Source organism: Coturnix japonica, chromosome 3, assembly GCF_001577835.2.
Source record: "Coturnix japonica isolate 7356 chromosome 3, Coturnix japonica 2.1, whole genome shotgun sequence".
Lineage (NCBI taxonomy): Eukaryota > Metazoa > Chordata > Aves > Galliformes > Phasianidae > Coturnix > Coturnix japonica.
The window spans coordinates 2,576,748-2,594,667 of NC_029518.1; the positions used below are offsets into that span (position 1 = coordinate 2,576,748).

A 17,920-nucleotide genomic window follows, 5' to 3' on the forward strand; every position below is an offset into this window, starting at 1 on the left:
TCAGGGAGCCGGCAGTCACAGTGCAGCATCTAAGCAGAGAAGACAGGTAAATGGGAGGCTGGAAAACTAAGTTCAGAGTTGTCTGAAAGAGACAACGTGTTTTCCCCCCAGTGGATAACGTGCTGTAGATCTGGATGGCAGACGAAAGAAAAGTATTATTGTATTGATATAATAGGAGCTTGGTCAGACTGCTACTTGCAAATGTCATCTGTTTCTTCAGCTGCTTCCTAAACAATGTCTACCTTTACATCCATATAGCTTGGCTATCAGACACTCAGCTGTAACTCCAGACTGCTCAGGAAAGAAAATTACCTATTTTGAATCAAACTGACTGTGCTGCAATGATATATGTGCACCTGTTTACTTGGTGCTTCTTGGATATTACATAAACAATGTGTGATGGTGTTAACTGCGATGAGATCTTGCTTTTGTGTCGCTTCTGTGAGTCATGTGAAGGTCAGGACATTGGTGCTACACTCATCAGCTTGCGGTGGCTTATGAAACAAACTGAAGTTTCACTTTTGACACTACTTTTGTGCTTGCCGCATCTTTTTCTTTTCTCCTATTCTGCCAGCAAGTCAAGATGCAGCTTTCTGCAGGCTTGAAATAAGAAAGGCCAATGAATAACTGCATTATTGAAGGAGTGAAGAGCATGATCTGCCTAATGCCAGCTGCAAACTAACATCTACCTTTGTAATATCTAAAGCTTTGGCAGAGTAGAAAAAATTTTGTCTGTGGGCAGAGAATCACCACCTGGGAATCCAGTTACCAAAGGTTGCTTTTGTCATAGCTAAATAACTAAGCAGAAAATTTGTCCTGGGTACAAAAATATTAATATCCAAAGATCTTTGTTCTGGTTTCCAAGCAGGAATCTATATTACTGCGTGTGCTTACAGACATGCACGAACACCCCAACAGTGTTCATGATGGTCCATCATGCCCAGTTTTCAAATCCTTTTCATTTCTGAAATCACTATGAAGGCCCTGCCCACAAGACAGACACATGTTGAGAACTGCCTCAACTCTCTACACTCTGTATTTATGGAACACTTTTCACTCTGACATTGCACATGAAATTAAAAAACACAGCCAGGCTGCTGATGGGAACCTGGTGAGACATTCTTGTGTTTTCAGCTGGGAAGTGCTCTCCTGGGGGAGAAAGAAGGGGGACCAGAGGAAAAACAGGCAGTTTACATTAAAATTGTATCAGAGGGAACCTTTTTTATGCTTCGTTTTGCTTTAAATCTCAACTAGTACCTGATATGCTTAGAAATCTGCTCTTTTTCCCAGTGAAATGAACTCATCAGATAAAACAGAACATGAGGAACTCAATCTTATTTTCTATTACTTTTTCTTTTCAGACATGGGATTATTTATTTTTAACGTGTAATGTATGAGTGCATAAAAACAACCCTGTATTATGGTTCCAAAAACAAGTTAAGCTGTGGAGAAACAAAGACTTTCTGTGATGACACAGTACGCTGCATTAGTGAACACCCCTTTCCATTTCTTCTGCATAACTGGAATATTGCAGAGAAAGAAGTTACAAGATGAGCTCTATGTAAAAGACCATACAAGATAAGCAAAGAGAATGGAAGGAAAGAAGCCTGTGAAGATCACTGTTGCAGAAGCTGTCAGCTGAATCAGCTGTGCTGTGCTGCAGCACACATCCACAGTAGTCATGTGGATGCTCCTCTTTTCAGAAAGAAATCCCTACAGATATTCCTTCAGTAAATTTGTTTCCTGTAAGTAGCCCAAGCCATTCCAGGGATACAAAATTCAAGTCATTTAAAATGGCTACGGATTTTTTGGTTGATTTCTTCAGGAGATGAAGAAAGAAGGCTGTTCTGGCATCGTTCTGTGCGATTTCTAGTAATAGCATAATCTCCAGTATTAACAAAGGTAAACCAAGCAGCAACCAAACCCATCAAACATGCTTCCTTTCCCTCTTCTTACAAAAGCTTCTCTACAGTCCAGTATCAAAATCAGTCACCGGTCCAAATGCTGCAATATGATCCAATGTCAGAGAACAGAAACTGGCGTTAGATACTTTGTGTAATTAATGTCAAAAGGGATGCAGTAGTTTTTTATCTTGGAGACATAAGCATTTTTGCCTTGAATTTATATGTAAATACTGAAGACATTAAGGGATGAGTCAGAAGTCGGTCTGCACTACAGACAGGGGTCTCGTTGACAATGACAAACAAGATGGGGACTGGAAGCCCAAACCTGAGAACATTGTCTTTTGAAACAGTCAAAAAGACCTTTCTGTCAAAATCCAAAAGAGTCCCTCCTGTAGTTTTGTTAAGTTACAGGAGCCCATCCAGAAGAATGACAAAAGGTTTGCCTTGCCAAAATTTAAGCACCAGGGCCCTGATCCTATCCAGCATTTCTTTACACCCAGGAAGTGTCCAGATGGCAATTTTTTTTTGCTTAAGATCTGGTTATGCATGATGAGCTGGAGCACAGAGTTAGTGCACAGCCTGTGCCAGCCAACCAGCCAGGTCATCTGCTTACCAAAGGAACTGACCAAAACTCATTTCAAGTTCAAGGTTGGGACAGTTGGGTTGCTAATGCTCACAAACCCAACTGGAACTGCTGCTAGGTCACACCATCATTATAGTTTTATTAGCAGTAAATGTTCTAGGGAGGTTATTTCTCTTTTCTACCAGACTGAGCTATGCTAGGACTTCCTTCCCTCTGAAGGGAAAGCAGCTCTGAGCCAGAACAAGCTTATATGTTGACCTCTAATTGGCATTAAGTTCAGAGTGGCTATAGAACCAATGCTTACTGCAGGATGGAGTCAGGCACTGTCTGAGAAGCTTTCACAAATATTATTTTCTGACTCCTCTGTGAGATGAGATACATCTTGGCCAAATCAATTTCCAGACCAAAATTACAGCAGGCCTTAAAATACCATGTAGTTAAAAGGCAAGCAGATTGAATGTATCAATTGAACATATAAAATGAGCCAATTAGTAAAGCAGAGGTATGAAAGGGGCTTAAGTCTTTTTTTCCCCAGCCTGCATTGCCCCAGCCAGGTCTCTCAGCCTTTCCTCACAAGGGAGATGCTCCAGGCCCTTCATCACCTTTGTGGCCCTCTGCTAGACTCCTTCTAGGAGATCCCTGTCTGTTTTGAACTGCCAGAACTGAACACATAAATGTGGCCTGACTGGGGCAGAGTAAAGGAGGAGGATCAGATCACCTCCCTTGCCCTGCTGGCCATGCTCTTTGTAATGCACCCCAGGATATCATTGGCATTCTTGTCCACAGGGCACAGTGCTGGTTGTCAGAAGTCTCAGTTGAAGAGATAATAAACAGAACTCTATAGAACTCTTATTTGGGGAGGGTAAGGGAGCATACAGACAAACCTTAGGAAGGCATGTTATTTGTGCACTATGACAATGAAAATGTAAGAACAACAAACCGTCATTTCTTGAAGCTTCTGCTGATTCACATGCAACATCAACCTTCATAGGCTCTGCAGAAGTTTCCTCTTGCTCTTGCATCCCTGTAAGTGAAAGGAGAAAAACTGAAACTCAAGTACCTGATTAATGTATAATGCCCAAAGTCTGTATGCCTATTCTTTCCTGTATTTTTCTTTCTTATGGCATGCTTTTACCTCTATAGACTGTGCTGCTGTAAAAAGACAGTTTTCTAAGGAAAGGGCAGGGGATATGAGGGGTGGAGTGTGGTTTGGAAATAACTGCTTAAATACTTGCACTTATCTGCACTCCTTTCTAACTAGGATTGTTAAAACCCCATCGCAGTGTGTGCTTCTGTCTCCCTGCTGTTCTTCTCCTCAGCATTTTCACAGAAGCCTTTCTGCTCATAAACTGCAGTATGTGATGGGGACCTAATCATGCTTACGAGCTTCTCCAGCTAGCAGAATATAAATAGATACAGTGAGAGTTCAAACATACCCGTAGTCAGACACAAACTAGAATTTGAATTTAGGAAAATGCACTTTATTGCTGAAACTCAACATTTTTATCTCTTCTGCCTCAGGCTTGTCTGCAAACTTAGATTCAATCTCTTAACAGTATTTGAAATGGGGAGGAAAAAGCGTTTTTGCTGTTTCATACGCAGTGCTCCTGATACTCTGCCACTCTGAGTGCCAAGATGCCAGTTTGTAGTTCATTTCCATCAGAGCAATGCTCCGCTACTGTGGCCACCATAAGCTGCTGCCCTGCCCTGCAGTCCAGCTCCAGGATGCCAAGCTATGGGTTGCTAAGCAGTCGAGACACTGGGGGAGCTGTGAGGAGACAGCAAAGCGTAGAAGGACTGAAACATTTTGTGTGGGGTTTACTCATGAGTGGAAATGATTTACCTCCACAGCAACAGATGTAAAACGTTCTAAGTAACACAGACACCTTTCTGTATGGGTTGAGGGTGTTTTTATAAAATGCACTTCAGTGCACTCCATTCCGTTTGTCCATAAGCATGTATTTCCTGCTGATGCTTTCCTTCTGATTGTATCTTCAAGCCCAGATGCTGTGGCGGAGATGTCAGCCCTCTCTGTGCACCCTATGGTGGCGATGCTGCTCTTACAGGCAACTTCAAGCACACTCTACCTGCACTTCTACCAAGCATTAAAATGCTAAAACGAGGGCCCAGCAAATGCAGAAACCAACACAAACTGTCCCAATTTGCTGTTTCACTGAGTGCAGAGGGAAGCACGATGGGCAATGCTACAGTGAGAGATGTTGCCTGCCCTTTTAACAGGAAGGTCCCATGTGTGCTGCTATTCCATGAGCTTGGTATGAGAAACAACAATGTGGAAAATCACCACCTCACCATGAACACAGCATCTCCCTTTGAGATGCCTGTGTGCTTATTGCAGGGATTCAGAACCCCTGCCAAATATGGGTGCTCTCCTGCAGGCAGATGATGCCAGTGGATCAGGCTTTGCCCACTCTCCAGCACCGTCTATGAACCAAACGAAGTGGATGTGATGTGACAGGTTACATCTGGGCTCCTAGCTCCTCTAGCAGCTCGAGCTGCCTCCATGGCTGGCAGCTCCTCAATGCCTGCCCAGATTTCCCAGCCATACCCCAAGATCTTCCTTTAACTAGCCAGCACGCCTGGCTTCACTGCGCTGCCGAAAAGCTTCTCTCTTTCCCCTTCAGAAATCCCTCATGCAGCTGACAGGTGCAAAGCATTATTGGCACAGTGCGAGCTGAAGACAGAGCCTAATTAAAGCCACAGCACTTTGTGCACACTCGTGTTGGTGTGTGCACGCTCGTACTAATTGAGGCTGCTGAAAGCAGAAGGTGTCGAGGGCCCCCAACACAAAATGCCTCAGGGTGGGCAGCCCTCAAGGGAGACCCAAAGGGCAACAACAGCTGCAGCAAATCTGTAAAACTGCTTTTCATAAGGTTGAGGGCTATGAACATTGTCAGAAGAAAACTAGCATGTGTCCTACACTTCCCCTTCCTTCCGAGTCTGCTTAACTGATTTGCCATCCCTTCAGGGACTGGATTATGGCCACATTGTGCTTTTTATGGCATATGTTGATTGCTGCAGATTGTCAGCAAGAAAAGGATCGTGAGACACATTGTTCAGGGACGAAGGAGGCAGGAGATATTTTAGACCTTCACAAAGCTGTGTACCACTGCAAACCATGGGAGGGTGCTTGTGCGCTCTACCAGCTGATTTTGGGAAAGACTTTCAACCTGTGCAAACATAAATCTTCATTTCTTCCCTAGCTCTTGTTACAGGAGGGGACAGCAACACTTCACCATGCTGAAGGGGCACGATGTGCAAAGCTTCTTCCCTGCTGTGCAATAAAACTGAGCACATCACAGAAACGAGCCCATTTCCCATTAACAGCAGGACCTGAAAAAAACCAGCATGGCAGCGACAGGCCATTCATTCCAGAGGCCTTCCCCATCCCCGCTGTGGATTGCTACAGGCTCGAGCACAAACAAGCGAGGTATTTCTGGTCCTGGGGCACCACAGAACTGGAGGGAGCCTGGGAGGTACTGCTTTCAGTTCCAATTACTAAAGCCAGTTGTGCTCCTGGCAGAGCTCACTGCCCCAGCCCTTTGTGGGCTGCTTACAAAGCTAGCAGTGACAGCAGGATGCCAGGGCAGGCAAGGGTGCTCCCAGCCTTCTTAAGCATGCCAGACAAATATTTACCAGGCAGATAGAAATCTCTGTCCTGTTATTTTATCTTTTTTTTTTCCTTCTCTACATTCACAGTCTATTGGTAGTTCCACGCAGTTAGAGCTAATACACTGCTCTTCCTCTGGAGAAACACAACTCCAAATTCACATTCAATTCACAAAATTAAAATGAAGATGAACAGAGAGGTCAGATATCTATCCATTCTCCACACTCCTGATAAATTAGCAAGCATGTAACTCCTCCTTTTGCACAAGATTTATGCCTATACGCCAGCAATGATGCAGGTTTAGGAGCTGTAATGCAGGGCAATCCATACAACTTATCTTTACCTGATCATGAGCAAGGCTTTGCTGTGTGCTGAAGAGTGCCCCTGTCATTAGGAGAAAGAGGCAGGCTCCTCTCCCAGGTAACTCAAAGCACAATCCTACATCAAGTCTCTCCAGAACCAATGAGTCACTGGGTTTCTGTGCTCAGCTGCCTGACTCTAGGGGGTTGATTTGCTGCTGGATGGAGGCAGTTGGGAAGATGGAGTGCTGATGGCACAGCCCTCCTGGTGCCTCTGGGCTCCTGAGCAGGAACCTGGATTTCTACAGTGAATTTCCAGCTATAGTACCATGGACTAGCGTTAAGACAAACAGAAAAATGAGATTTCATGCATAAATGAGTCCCTCCAGGACAATCAGGCAACACCGAGATAACATGGATCTTATAAAAATCCCCAGTGTTTGTTAGAAGCCTTGTAACTAAGAGCAAATTCCATGCCTTAGGATCATTCTGAACTCTTGAAGAAATGCAGTTAGCCATAACACAGCGGTCCAAGGCTTCTACTACTGTTCTTTATACAGGTAAAATGGCAATGTTGTTACTCCTGAAAAATACCCGCACAACAGATTTGTTGGGTAATGCCACAGGATTTCCAATAAAATGCTCTTCTGCCCATGGACAATTTGCAACCAAGGGAAATTCACTATTCACAAGCTATTTGTCTAGCAGCCACTTCTACTCTGGTTATATACCTTGAAAAAACACCTCTGTGATTATGTAATATGTAAATTACACTGTGGCTATTTTGAATGATGCAGATTTCCGCAACACACAGCCACTAAATTAAATTTATTATTCTACATTTAACTGTAAATATGCTTCTCCTAATTGGGAGACAGTGAGAAATGGGGGCTCGTTAAAATCTGAATTTCTCCAGTTAAAATTTGAAGGCACCATTTTCAATCTGCAGCAACAAAAACCAAAGACAAAGCTCTTGTGACCCAGAGCTGCATTGTCTTATCTGTCAAAACCAGTTCCACTTCTCCCTCTCTGCAAATAGCCAGGGCTGCTTTTTCCTCCTTCCCAGCCATTTCACTGTAGCTGTTTGCTAATGTTACTGTCAAGCCTTCATGTACTTTGTTTACTGCTGCGTTTTGGTAGCATAAACGCTGCTTCACTTAGAGAACCTGGTTTTGCTCTATTCACCACCTCCATCCGGCTTGCCTGACCCCTCTTGACCACACCAAATACCCCCACAAATAAGACTCACGCTGCATTTTTCCATGTTTCTACATGCAGAAGTACCCTACCTCTTGCTCTCGGGGCTCTAAACCACAGCAGCCACAGCCCTGCGTAATTTTCTTATTCTGAAGGCTGGGGGCAGTTCCCCCTTCGCCATCCTTCCATGACGTCTGGGTCGAGTACAAGTCTGAGGCACTATTCAGTGCAGCTTCATTAACAAACGTCTCCATCTGTTCAATCAGGAATCTTTTACCTTGATCAAAAAACTCCCTGGCAATTAGGCACCACAGAGATGAAAAGAAAGCTCAAGATGTCAGAGGAAGGAGTGCTGGCTGGGAAGCCAGCTTTGCCAGGCACTGGAAAGAGCCGAGCATCATTTCTTAATGCCGCTGTTAGGATTTGCAGCCCCTCCATCATTAAATCGAGTGTTTACCCTCCCTTGCGGCATTTTGGCTCTGTCTCCAAGTGCAGCAGAGCGATGAGGCTCCCCGTCCCTGCGGCGCAGCGTGCATCGCGTCAGCTCTGTGTTTGTGCACACATCTGTACCTAAAGGCACTGTTATTTCCAGGCTCAAGCAGAACAGCAATTCTTTTAAAACGTGATTTAAAAGTGTCTTAGAAGTGCTTATCCCTGTCCTTTTTCGGTTCTTTATTACATATACTCTTAGTAAATCTCATTATGCCTCTTTTTCCCTAAAGGTGAGAATGGGAGTGTGGGGAGGATTGTCTCTCAGCAATCTGGTCCATAAGACCCATACAAATTGGGCGTCTCTAAAGTCGCTAATGCCCATCAGGAGCTCTTTGTCTCTTTTGTCTCTCTGTAACAACGGGATAGACCTGCACACAGCAGGCTCTTGATGAATACAAGGGCATATCGTTTGCAGAAAAGGCCTTTCTGAATTTCTCTTCTGACAAAGAGGCCACGCTGCTGTTTTCCAGATGCTCTTTCTGTGAAACCTCTCATCAAAGAAGAACCCTACAGCAGGGAATATCTGAAATGGAGCACCCAGAGGCTTTCAATTGAATTCTTTGACTGCTGACTGTTAACATAACTAAAATGTTGCCGGGTAGTATTCAGACTAGCAGATTACCTGGCCCGAACTGCTTTCAGAGCTCTTGCGCTCCATCTCCCTGTCTGTAAATGAGGCAGACAGCACGCTCAGTGGTCTTATGAAAAGCGTAGGTGTTCTGAATACAGAGTTCTCTAGAAACAGCATTATTTACCTTCCTTTCCCTTTCTGTTGTTTTCCCTGTCACTTGTAACTGCTTACCAAATTCACAAGTTACACGTCTCAGTTCCTGATCACCTCTGGCTTCCTGGTGCTTAAAAACTCATGGGTGCAAGGAATGGCCACATCCTTTTACATAAACCAGAGGAACTCTCCAGGTCTTCTGATCTTGGGCTTCCACCGGGGCAAAAGTGATGCTTGGGTAGGCAGAATGCCCCTTATTTCTCGAGCATTGGAACAACCACCAGCTGCCCAAATGATGGCTGCACATCCACACTCATAGCAATACCATTTTCCTGCACACCCACCACGCATATTGCCATGCTTCTTGTCTGTCTCCAGCTATCCTTGTAGAGCAGGTTTAATGTCTCTCTGCACCACTAATCCAGAGTGAGGATGCAATCCTTCATTTTGAAGAGTTGACCCAGGTGCCCAATAGCATTCACAGGCCTTGCTTTCCCCTCCATCACAAACAACTGAATAGCTCACCCTGCTGCTGGATTTTCCATCAGCACATACTGTGCCTCTATTCCATTTCAATTTTGCATTCACTGTACTTTCTGAGCATTTCAAATAATCCTGATGCAACTGCAGCAAAGCAATAGACTGTGAAAGCAAAGAGGTCCTGGATCTCATAAGCAGGTCGGATTTATCAGAGCAGCACGCTATTTATTTCAGAAACGGTAAAGAAATTTTGGTTTCCCCTCTACAGGAGCCACCCCATACAGAAGAAACCATGTGAGCCCTCAGCTCTAAGCAGCACCAGGCAGGCACTGCAAGCGAACAGCAAGGATAATTACTGGAAAACTGAATCATATTAAGGGGCGAGAGGAGGGAGTAAGAGTGTGAAAAGACAAAAACAGTAAATTGCTCAAGAGCTGGAAGAGAGAAAAATCCCCTCCTAATATACCCAAACTCACAAGCAAGCACCCATATATTTTAAGTCTCCAACCGTGGCTACAAAGAAGAAGACAACATGGTGAAAATCATACTGTGAGCACAGGACAAAAGGAGGCTTTGCCCAAGTTTCTGATAAAGCGCAGCAAGGGCTGCTCACCCTTACAACTGCAAACATTTACTTCTGGGGTCACTGCTTCTGAAAGAGATAACTGCTAAGTCAAAGAAGAGCCCAGGAAAATACTCCATTCAATTCCTTTTCAAGGAGACTATTGCCAAGTGTGTGAAGAATGAGCTTCAAAGTGGCAGGGAAGAGCAGCAGAAGGGTAAATACAGTGCGTATGGTTTTACCTGAAAAGCAGTAACAGAATACTGTGTGGGAACGAAAGAGACGCTTTCCTTTTATTTATCCACAGACCCCAACCTAAATTCGGTGGCTTAAAATAGAACAGAATATTCTCAATGACGAGAGCGCAAGAAAGTTCAGCAAAGTTCTGCTAATGGATGGTACCTTGCAGGCACACTGTCATTTTCAAACATTTGGTGATGCAAAGACGTAGCAGTCTGCATGAAAAAGGGCAAAACACACACATGTACCAAAAAAACCCCACCACCCCAAACCACCACTTCCTAAAAACGCAGATAACCAGAGGTATTGTTCGCATCAGACCTGGCTGAAACATCTTGCTATTTGGAAAGAGCACTTCCATTTCCAAAAGCTTATCAAGACCCAGCCAAGCACTCTGTTTTAATTTCATAAGCCTGCTAGCTTCCTAGAATTAAGCCGAACAGAATATGAAACTCATTTGCTGGAAAGAAAAAGTGGTAATTGGCAGCACTCAATCACAAAAACTTCACAGGTGATACTTATCATATCTTTTTTTCCCTACCAAGAGACGCACTCAGTGATGATCACCTTTCAAAAACAACTGAAGAAATGTATCCAGGTTGTGGTTTTGTTGTTGTCGTTGTTGTTTGAGGCTTTTAAAACTATATGGTGATCAACACAAATCCGCTTTAAAGAAATCGTTTCGCTTACTGAAATCCTCACCTGTTTATGTTTGTGTTGCTTTGGACCCAGGTGGTGACTCAAAAACATAACACACATTTAAACACCACATATACACACACGATCAAGGGCAGTATGAAATTTTAGATAAATGGCTTGGGGTTGTTTTCCCTCAATAAAGAAGGGGACAGCCCGGTGACAGATGACAGTGCTGGCTGTGTTTTTGAAGGTGATGTTCCTCACTCTGCTGGGGGAGCATCGTGTGCTCTGTGGAAGAGAAGATGTATTCCTGTCATCCCTGTCTTCCAGCTCAAGGAACTGAGCCCCCTGAGGATAACTGGCCTGATTATTAAAGAGAAAAGACGCTGATAACCTCATCCTTATCCTGTGTGATAACATTCCCTGCCATGTCCAAAAAAAAGCAGGAGATTCTCCTTGGCTCCCCTCTTGCTGTTCATATATTTGTAAGAACACTTTTTATTATCTTTAACAATACTGGCCAGAATAATTCCTTGTTGGGCTTTTGCTTTTCTATTTTATTTTTTCTAATTTCTAATAACGAAGTGACTGATGTTCTTGTCCTGCTCTAATTGACAACTCCAGGTCAACTCAGGCACAGTTTAATACTGAAAGCAACATTCAGCACTTGCCTCTTTAGCTGTTATTATGGGGGTGCTTACATTCCCATCACAGTATTTCACATTCCAAAGGAACTTATTGTACTAAATGCTGAATTTGTTGGTGCCTGGCTTTCAGCAGAGGACTGTTTCAGATAAATAAGCAATATCTAGAACTTATGTTACTATAAGATAAAGCCCACCAGGCCGCTTCAGCGGGAAGGAAGGAGCAAAGATGAAACACCTTAGATTTAACACTGGAGAGGAAGGAGGGATGTATCCCCCACTCACTGTCACCTCCTGATTTCATTTGGCCACCAGGAGTTGAAGAAGAGTTCAAGTTCTCCCTGTGTCACCTGGCACTGGCCCTATGGATTTCAGCACTCAGCTCAGCACTGCTACATCAGAGCAAAAGCTGGCTTGTATCTGACTGTCCCATGCCAGCAGGGAATGACCTCATCCTCCCTTTAACTCAGACTGCATAGAAGCAAGCCATGAATGGATCAAAATCCCTAAGACACAGTGCTGCTAGAGGGAACTGCATGCTACGTATGCCCAAACTGAGACAAGTCTAAAAGAACAGCCTAGCTGCCACTGTGGGTGTTTTAGCTTGGTGGTGGCAAACAAGCATTTCCACAAGTTTCAATGGCATGTTTTACAACTCAGCTTTTACTACTGACATTCTGGGGAGTGAGGGAGGTATGGAACCAGACCACAATAGCATTGCTGGTGTTTAATACTCAAAATACTCACTCCTCCTGACATTCACCCTCCTCCCACAAAGCCAGGAACATTTCCAAAACACTAAAAAGCAAAACTGAACAGAAATCTTTTGTGGGTTGCCTTGGAAGAGTCATCCACCAGCCTGGGTGGTATTACCCACACCTTAGAGGAGCGTTGCCACATGATGATGAGTATGAGCTGTATTTCCTGGCAAGATCAAAGACCGGATATAGAATATCACCACATCTATATCTACTCCGTTTCAGGGAGAAAATTTAGGGCAGAACTCAAAATTCACAGTGCTGGGTTGGAATTTTTTTCTATTCAGAGGCTCTAGGAGAAGAATTTTGCAGGCCAGCAAAAAGCAAGTGTCAGTATTGGCAGTCATATGCTGGCTTCTCTTCCTTGCGGAGAGTCATTATGCAGTATTTTCTAAAATTGTAAATGTTCTTTTGGGCTCACAATGGGAAACAACACTAATATGCATCACAGTGTGTGAGATAAAATGCATGGTGCTATTGTTGCCTTTGATTTGTCTTCCATTTATACCAGCTCTCAGCAAGAATTACAAAAAGACAGAGCTGCAGATTTTTCTTCACAACTTTTTCATGCTTCATCCTTCCCTTAGTTCATAAATTCTAGGGTCTAACTAGGATGCTACATCAGAGACAGACATTTACATTTAGATAATATAACACAAAGAATATAGCTATAATCCTCCCACTTCCAAAAAGCTACAAAGTACTTCTCAACTGACCTCAGCTTTGCAAAACAGGGGTCTGGATTATTTGCTTTCAGTCGAACATTTCTTTCTCCAGTAAGTCAGTATTCTGAGGCTTTTTCTTTCTTTTATTTTGGCCTTTTTCTTGATTTCTGGGAGACTTGTTCCCCATGCTGCTCCTGCCTTCGTCTCTAGCTATAGCAAAGGCTGGGAGAAGACCCTGAAGACGGTGAGGGAGTGTGATGACACCTAGAAGAGGAAGGCAAATTTGCTTCTTCTAAGCTCCCTGAAAAAAGTGGGAAGCAGATAGTCTTAAGGAAGAGCTTGCTGATTATGAGATACAGCTTTTCTTCTTCAGAACAGTTCAGAAGGACTCACAAGTGGTGAGTAAGAAAAAGCCAGCAGCACACATTACAGCCACAGGAAATCATTCTAGAGAGGTCCTCAGTCAGGTTCATAAACCCTGACATCTACCACTGTTGGCACGTAATGATCTACTAGGTCTACAGCTCACCACTGCAGAGTAGGAGAAATACTGGAGGACTTATCGTCTCCCAGTCCTCTCCTATGGATTTACTCCCACTGTTGGAAGAGGCCCATTCTGCTGTTACTGGTTGTTTTGGCAACTTGACCAGCAGGAGAGAAAAAGGTCAGAAATCTACTCTGGGTTTCACACATATCAGAGATGTACTCATATCAAAAGGAAGCAACTTCAAATGGAAAGCCAGACCAATGTTGGGTAAGGATGAGAGAATTACTGACTTTCCTTAATTACTTTAGGTAAGACTTGGAGCAACTCATTTGGAAAGCTTTGGTGGTGCTTTTTCTCCTCAGCAATCTTGACTGCACTCTGAGATATTAAAGATTCCTCCAAGTCATACTATATCTCCAGGCACAAAATAGAAACTGCAGGCCAAAGATACAAACCACATAATACACAGCATGAACAAAAGTCTTTAAGAAAAAAAGGGGGAACAAACTTTCATTTTTGTTTCAATGCCCTTCATTGGGAGAGAATATGCTTTCAAATAGACGAGGATTTTTCCCTTTATCACTGGAGAGAATCTCTCTTCTTTCCATCAAACACACTTTTACCATGCAGGTTGCTCCAGACAGCAGCAGACGTAGGTCAGAATTTTCAGAATCAGGAGACTGAAGACAGGCACACTTTAAAATGGAGTTTAGATCCTCATTTCCAAAAGCTCCAAGCACCCAGCAGCTCCAACTGGCTTCAGAGGGTGTCATTTCACAGCATGGTTGGCATGTGCACCGTAAAAACCACGCCATCTATCTGGGGTCCTAAGCTTGGATTCATGAATCCAGTACCAATTCTCACTGCACAGAAGATGACACCACCTCTATGGCCTGGGCTTAGAGAGCTCAGCAACATTAGAGTCATCAAATTGGCTTTTGCCTTCATTTTCCCTCAACAGTTTACAGAACTGCTAATAAAACTGGTGTCTATCATGAACATTGGCAGACTCTCAAGTCTAATATGATAACTATACTTTTCCTCCAAGCTATTGAGCAAGTCTGTAACATCTCCCCACATCCTCCTAATAACTGATGGCTAACAAGGGTTCCTTGCAGTGGGATGTCCTGAAGTTCAGCCAGTATACAGCAGCTAGTACCCCAGGATGCTCAGAAATGTCAAATACCATATAAAAGTACTGAAACCCAGGCTGGCGCATTATAGTGCTTAGCCCTTCTGTAATGCCATCCTCCTGTTACAGGGTGCCTGATAACTTAAAGGCTTACACTTGCAATCTTAGCACCAAAGTCAAGACCTCTACCAATTAAGCCAGAAGAGAATAATTGTATTAGCAGTTGACAGTGGCAGGCATTTGTCTTGCTGAAGGAAGATGATGTGCACATATTAAAAGCATTTCCTCCAGCTAAACTCCTTCAGATGGCTGGATTTGGATCATGTTTTATGATTTATTTCTAACGAAGACCTTCTGAGCTCATGAACTCGCAGATGCCCAAAGCCACTTTATAATACAGCTTTCAACTATTCCAAGCCTAAGAAAAAAAGAAGCCGATAGAGTGATTCCACCCCTGGGTCAATCACAAGGAACATCTCCCCTCTTCTCCTCCCCTTGATTACTCACAGACAGAGGATAACACAGAGCTTTTGCTGGCACACGTGGCACAAAGGATGGAATTAGAAGCTTCAGATGTGTGCTGTTTCTCATGGTCCAGGTCTGAAAGAATTTGCAGGCCAGTGTAAGGCTTGCCACTGCCCACAGTCTCCACAAATGCCTCGGCATCTGTTACTTTCAAGAGAATTACTGAAGCTTTCAAAAGAATGCAAAAATTGCTAATCCCCTCGTGCAAGTGACTTCAGCCTTGACAGACCGTTTCCCAGAGCCACAGATAAAACTGAAGGATTTGGCTATAAAGGATTAGGAGTGGTGTCACCTAGAATTAAGTCACTGGCCTTGAACCATGTTTATGTTCAGCCCTGTCAATAGCAGATTTCACAATCCTAAAAACAAGGTTTATTGAGTTTCTTTAAAAATACATATATATCTTGATTTCCTGAGTAGGTTTAAAGGTCTAGACAATCCACGTTATACTGCTTTATAGTTCTCATTTTTTACTACACTTCAGTGCACTAAAAACCTTCAGCCTGACAAACAGTCTGAGGAGTCTCAGACAACTTCTTTTCACAACCATTCACAAGATGTCTCTATGTATACTGTGAGAGCTGGGCAACAAAATAAATGTCCTGGATTGGTTTTTTCACATTGAATCTATTTTAAATACTACAAACTCACTAAAGGAAGGACCTGCTACATAGAACACAGGTAGTCTTTGCCAAGAGAGTTTTCAGTTCACAGCAAATCTTGACCAAATATTTTGCCTACTTAGTTACTAATCTGATATAAGCACCTAAAATGTGTCCTCTGAATGAGCTGTGCTTTGAGTTAGAAGTCTGTGGCCTTTCAGTGAACAGATGTTGTGTATATTCGGTGGTGAGGGGGACAAATAACCTATGTGTCTTAACGAGTTGCTTTGATTCCAATGGCATATCCACAACAATGACTGGAGCTGGCTGAAAATCTTACGATGGCTGAAAGCATTGAGTACCACTGATTCCCCATCCTGGTAATACACACTGTAATTTGCTGAAACCATTTGATGAGGCTGACCCTGACTTAAGCACTGTGCACTACAGCTGAAAAGGGATCTGCACAGTGGAAGCCAGCCTGTATTTATACACGTTGGGTTTGTTCAAGAAATGCGGTCTTGCAAAAATGAGAAAACAGAACAAAACTAAAACCTTACCCAAGCTTCAAATGTACCTCAAACACGGGGATGGAGAAAGAGAGGGTGAGCCTCCACATCATACTGCATCAGGAAGCAGAGGTGCCGGCTGTTTTGCCTGTTGCTGCCACAGCATATGAGAGTGCCTGGCTTGGAAAGAAGCTGGAGGTTGGCTGGGATACCTGCAGCAACCCTGAGGCTGCGCCGAGGCCACTGGAGCTGCTGCATCCCACATGCAGCGGGTGGTCCTGCTGCAAAAGGAGCTGGCTGCAAAGGCACATGTGGAGTTGATCAAAATATTTCTAACAAAATCTCTTCCCCTATCAGGTTTCTTTTTCATTTTTTCCTTTCTTTTCAAAGAGCAGACAGTTTTATGGGAACTGTTCTGCTTTCAGGGAGTCATACAAAAGTAGCCTGAAAAGCCCAAGGTTGCCAGAGAAATGTTGATGGCTCCTGCCAAAATTATTTATAACCATCCAATCATTTAGGTTGGAAAAGCCAGTTGAAATCATCAAGTCTAACCATCAGCTGTAGATAAAATGGCAATGGAATTGGAATTGCCAGAAAAACTAGGTGTATTAGGAGTAAAGACTTCCCATGGAAACAGAACGCTGTATTTCCTGGGTAGCCCTAACACTCTGGGGAAGGGTTGGCAGCAGAGAGCTCTTGACTAATAGAAGGATGAATAGAAGCCTTCAGATTTCTGTTAAAAAATAAAACAAAATAAAATAAAATATAATTAAAAAAAAAATCCTAATTGAAAAGACAGCAAGTCCTTTTTTCTCTTGTTTTGTAAGAACGTTTCATGGAGGGGAGTCTAAGAGAAAAGTGCTTCTGCCTGGCTAGCAGGAAGCACTGACAGGTGTGTATTGGTCATTCATGCAACAGTTTCTCTGGCAAGGCAAAACTAATTCTTTAACCAGCAGGAGCTGGAGGAATCTAAGTGGTTGCAGACAATACATGTAAAAAAGCAACACAACTGTGTTGGAAATCCATCAAACAGATGCCTTGGTTGTGCTGGTAAGCTTGCCATGATATACGATTTAGGCTGTATGCTCTTTGGATAGAGACCTAAGCACACAGCACCTTTCACAGTATGATCACCAATTCAAGTTTAGGGAGCTCTGATGTATGGCTGTATGGCAGTAATGATGATATTAACAACGCTTGGAGATGACATTAATAATAATAACGGTTAAATAGGCCCTGCTTCTCCTTCTGCATGTTCCCAGTCAGCAAAATTCTTCAGTTGTTTCATTTCCTTACTATAGTAGTAATTCATAGCCCAGGAGACTGCTTAATAACACCAATTATGGTACAAAGGAAAGTATAAGGGAATGGAAAGTATAAAGGAAGGGAAAGTACAAAAGAAAGTATAATGAAAATGGACCCAAATTAAAGCTCGCTAAGTTCAGCTCAGCATCTTTTTGCTCTCTCAAGGTATATTTGCTATAGCAAGTTTAACTGTGCAGATTCATTTTATTTCTTCCTATCTTCATGTTTACTAACCCTGAATTAATGCTTTCCTTCCACAGCCCGAACACGAAAGAGTTCTGCAAATAGCTGAAAGAAATGATAAAGACTCCAGGTGACATAGATCACACACTGTACACAGTATTACTTTCCCCAGAGCGAGCCTGTGTAGCAGTATTTCGTGGCATTCATCATTAAAGTTCAGTCTTTGGAGGGCTGCCATCGTGGTCATGTGCAGCCAGCTCTCCAGTGATGTAGTGGAGCTTATAACCAAAGGCCATCCCTCCAGGGGGCACTGCAAAAGCAATCTGAATGTCAGGCCTTGGGAAAGGCGGCGGCGATGTTTT

At 43.3% G+C, this 17,920-nt stretch overlaps 1 protein-coding gene across 3 annotated transcripts in view; it reads right to left on the bottom strand.

The window, feature by feature from the left end:
• The window catches only part of MACROD2 (mono-ADP ribosylhydrolase 2), a 786,342-nt gene that overhangs the window by 7,468 nt on the left and 760,954 nt on the right, over positions 1–17,920 (bottom strand). For all 3 annotated transcript variants that reach the window (XM_015856727.2, XM_015856726.2, XM_015856725.2), the window contains one exon: positions 3,428–3,511. In XM_015856727.2, coding sequence (XP_015712213.1) covers positions 3,428–3,511 — 84 coding nt within the window. The remainder of the gene's footprint in view (positions 1–3,427; positions 3,512–17,920) is intronic.